The sequence below is a fragment of the Haliaeetus leucocephalus genome, unplaced genomic scaffold (assembly GCF_000737465.1).
Source record: "Haliaeetus leucocephalus isolate CR32 unplaced genomic scaffold, Haliaeetus_leucocephalus-4.0 Scaffold317, whole genome shotgun sequence".
NCBI classification, from domain to species: domain Eukaryota; kingdom Metazoa; phylum Chordata; class Aves; order Accipitriformes; family Accipitridae; genus Haliaeetus; species Haliaeetus leucocephalus.
The window spans coordinates 662,024-666,399 of record NW_010972753.1 but is presented as its reverse complement, the minus strand read 5'-3'; the positions used below and the strand labels follow the sequence as shown (position 1 = coordinate 666,399).

Below are 4,376 nucleotides of genomic sequence, written 5' to 3'. Positions count from 1 at the left end.
CGGGGCGGGGCCAGCCTCCCGCCCCGCCCCCCCGCCTCCCGGCCCCGCCGCGGGGCTGACCGGCCCGTCGTTAAGCGGCAAAAAGAGGCGTAATTCGGTCAAAAAGCCGTGGAGGCTGACAAGCGGACCCCGGCGCCGTGCTGGTCTTGTCCTGCCCGGCTGTCGTACTGGGAGGTGCGCTGCGCCTCGGCGCGGGCTGAGGTGTGCGAACGAAGCAATATAAAGCTACCGCTTTTCACATCCCAGAGAGGAAAGCCTCGAAAAATCTGAAGATGACGTCACCCTTGCACTCACGAAATCCACCCGTGAGTAGGCAGGCAGTGCTGTTCTCAGTTGTCGCCAGGGTCAAGGCAGTGCTGGCGAACACACGGGCAAGGCAAGACTACGCAGGGGCTTCTTGTGGAGTCATTTTTGGCATGCGCCTTGTAGGAAATTTGGATTTTGCAAGCCAGCTCTGCGCAGCTAAGCAGCTGTAGACGTCATTCGTGGAGTAACAAGAGCAACATCAGCAGCTGGCCTCCAAGAGAACAAAAAGCAAGGTGAAAAGGCTGATAAGTCGCTTCAGAAGGCATTTTCCCTAGAGTATCTTTAATCTGGAGCACTTGCCCGCTCAGAAAGCGAGCACGGACTTGCTGGAGATGTTGTCCTCCAGGCAGGGAGCGGCTCCGCAGCTGGAGAAAGCGTTATCCCGAAGGTCCGTGCGGGGCTTTCCCTTGGGCTGCCGAGGCACCGCGGCAGCCCGAGAGGTCCCAGCCCGCTCCTGAATGGTGTAGCCACCTCTCCCGGCAAGTTGGCAACCTGCGCTTTCGTCAGCCAGTATCCGTCCTGGAGAGGTTCCTGATGGATTCACGCGCGCCGACGGTGTCCGCGCGCACGCCAATTGTACTGGTGCAACTCATGAAACACGAAAACTTCCAGTCTCCTCCTGGCCCACCCGGGTTTTATAGCAAGGCCACACGGCACCTGGGATGGGGTCTCTGCAGGTGGCAAGATTTCCTTTGCAGCCCGTGTCACCAACCTGCCGGGGACAGGGTCAGGAGATGGGTAGGGGGGAGCCGAGGCTTTGAGGCGTTCCTCACGGTGACCCTGCTCCGGCTGGCTGGTGACAACAGCTTCCTGACACCCCCGACAGGAAAGGCTACATTTTGGGAGGGATACGCAGAAAAAAATGTCTATGTGAAGACCGCAAAAGTGCCAAAATCCCCCAGCAGCACCAGTAGTGCCTCTTTTCTTTCCCTGGTGCTTTCCTGTGGAGAGGGAACAGTGACCAGCTGGGAGAAGGAGCGCCTCTGAGCGTGCTGCTTTGTGCGCACGGCTGAACCTTCCTGCTGCTCACCCCCTCTCTTGTCCCTGGGCCTTGTTCAGCGTCCTCGTATATTATCTTCTCCCTGCTGAGAGCAGAACTCTCTGCTTCCTCTCCTCGCGGCTCCCAGTGCTGTTTCTTCCCTCTCTGTCATTTTGAACAAGCTGTTCCTTGTCCTGTCTTTTCCATCACACTAACTCTGTGTAACATTTTCACCCCTCCTACCAGGTCCTTCATACCCAGCTTTTATTCTTATTAATCCATGTTTTTTTAGCACCTCTCATTTGGAAAACAAGCGTAGGTAGCTTGCCCTGGGGGGGATGGTGAGGCTGTCAGAATTTCTTGCAATACATGGCAGAACAAGGATTCACCGCTTTATTCTGTAGTTTTAGCATTCTTTAGGTCAGGTTCATCTGCTTTAGCTCAAGAGAATGAAGCGTACTGCTATCTGTACGTGAGACAGAAAGCTTGTGGTAAACTCACGTGCTACTTCTTCACTGAGCAGCACTATGAAGTAGAGGTCTCGAGATCTAGGAACAATTGTGGACATGGTCCTGCTCAAAGGAAAAATTATATTATTATTACAAAAGAAAGCAGTCAAGCTTATCTCAAGTTCAGTGTCATCTACCTGTTCCTTCTCCACATGAAAGAAAAAAGCAGAGCAATTTTTATAATTGCACATTTATAGACTGATACATTATTAGTGCTTCTGGTAGTCATAGGAAATAGTTATTTTTGTATGGGAAAGGATCCATTTGTGTCCTCCCTGGGATATAGTAAAGCATTGATCTACAATACCTCTGCAACTTTTTAACTTTTCATGGTATTTCATTAATATTCATATGTTTCCTCCATTAAAAAATGCTAAAACATCCTGAAATGATTAAATTGTCCCACAGAAAGCTAATGCAGAAAGCTAATTCAACAACGAGGCAAACAATGAAAACATAACAAAAACATAAGCAGAGAATGACACTAGAAAATAATTTAATGAAAGGTGATTATGTAATATTTCGTCATGGAGCACCTTGCCATGTGTGACTCTACTATTACCACATCAAGGGTGTGTTGCATGGCGGTCAGCCAAAACCCATTGTCTTCTATTGTTCTGGGTGTGATCCTGAAATGTTAGCATTTTTCGGGTTGCAGCTGCCGTTTCAAATGTCTGCCGTTGGGTTAAAGACGGAGGGGAGCATCCAGCGTTCGGGACTCACCCCAGCTCACCGTCTGTCTGCATCCAGGTGAAGGCAATCCTCGCCTCATTTCAGGAGTCAGGAGATTGCTGCCTGATTTTTCTTCTTCCTGCGCCACCGTAGATCTGACAGAAGGCAGCAGTGTGGGGGACTGACCTACAGCTGCCAGGACGGCTCCTGCCGAACAGCTTGTGGTCACGTCGCTTCAGCCTCATTGCCTCTGGGGGGGCATCTACACCGTGGCACGCTTGCCCGGGTCTCCTGCGTGGCACCGTATGGTGGCCCCTTAAATCGTAATAACTATGCTTTGTGTTTATTTAGTTCAAAATGCGTGAAGTAAACTGAGGCCGTGTAGCAGCCCTTCTGAGCGGCATCTGGATGGCACTGTGCAGTGGGGCTGTGCTGCATGCTCGGTGGCGTGGGAATCTGCGTGGTGGGATGGTGAGCTGGCTCCGTTTTGGAGGACCGGCTGGAAAGGACAGTGGCACAGCCTCATCCACGCTGGTCACAGTCGGCAGCCTCCAGGACTCTGCCCTGCCTTCTTCCTAGGGGGAAGCGGTCAGCGAGCTCCAAAGGGGAGCACAAAAGCGGGTGAACATACTCAGATGTGAGTGACTGGGGACCGGGTCCTGGGACTGAACCAAAGAATTAATTTTATCAAACAGAACAGGTGCAGCCTTGCTTCCTTTTCCATCTTTAAAACCTGAATCCCCAGCTTCACTCCAGATGCATCCTCTGGTTCTAAATATATTACACTCTGTTTGAAACTGCTGAGCAGGAACAATCCTTTTTATCTCATTAGTCCTTCTTTTGAGTTTTCATTTGGTTTATGTCCTCCCATTTTTCTTCCTGTCCTCCCCAACCTCCTCTGATTTTCTTGCCCAAACATTTCTTTTGTCACTATTCCTCTCTTCCTTTTCTCAGGCCCACATTGCTCCTCTACATCTGTCATAAAAAATGTCTCTATTTTGCCTTTTTGCCTCCCACCCCTTCTGACTAATTCCCATTCTGTCCTACATTTTCTAGTAGTTCCTGCTTTAGACAGCAACACTGCTCCCAACACACTTTTAATACTGAGACACATGCAGTCAACATCAATGGCAGAATTAGAACAATTAATTACACTGTCAGAATCCTTCAGATGATTTGTTTCCTTTGGAGTCATCGGAGTTTGGAAGAGAAGTAGTTTTCTAGGATCTTCCAGATGTTTTACTTCGAGCAGTGACAGAGAAATGGATTAAGAAAGTTTCATTTCTGTTTGTCATTCGGACTGCTTTCCTGCATTGTTATTTGGAAAACACTGAAGGAGCAAGATGCCAGTGAAGTTATAATGTCATTTTTCATGCTTGAATTATTTATCCTTCTATGCCATTCCTCTCTGTGCTTCCCATTATATTAATTTCCTTTTTTTAGTCCCAGGAGTAATTAGTATTACAACACACAGAGAAGCACTGCTGTAGGAAAGGTTGTATTCATTTACATAGTAACTCCCAGGGGAAAAGAGATGTTATTTTACTCTCCTGGGTAAGCCCAACTACCGTAGAGTTATTTGCACCTAACATTGATCAGTTTGAAAGCTGGGGAAAAAAGAAAAAAGATGTATTTCCTGTTGTTGCTGGATCTCGTTGGTATGAAACCCAAAATGTCTGGGACCCAGCTCAGTTCATCTGCATTTTGAGATCACCTATGTCTTTCAGGTATATACAAAGGTATAGTTTTATCCAAAATCAAGGTCTCAGACTTTGTGTCTGCAAGGCTCAAGCAAATGCTCCAAACAAACATTTTGTGAAACCTCTGTGTACATAGAAAGCTTTTTAAAGAAACCAACCCTTTGTACGCTATGCTTTTTACACAGGCATCCTTATTCTGCTGTGTTCTAT

At 48.3% G+C, this 4,376-nt stretch overlaps 1 protein-coding gene across 1 annotated transcript in view; it reads right to left on the bottom strand.

Moving 5' to 3' along the window:
- The window catches only part of PDHA1 (pyruvate dehydrogenase (lipoamide) alpha 1), a 16,189-nt gene extending 14,336 nt beyond the window's left edge, over positions 1–1,853 (bottom strand). The window contains exons 1-2 of the mRNA XM_010571378.1: positions 1,787–1,853; positions 630–885 (exon numbers count right to left, since the gene is read on the bottom strand). Of these exons, the coding sequence (XP_010569680.1) occupies positions 630–885; positions 1,787–1,853 (323 nt within the window). The remainder of the gene's footprint in view (positions 1–629; positions 886–1,786) is intronic.
- Positions 1,854–4,376: the final 2,523 nt, after the last annotated feature.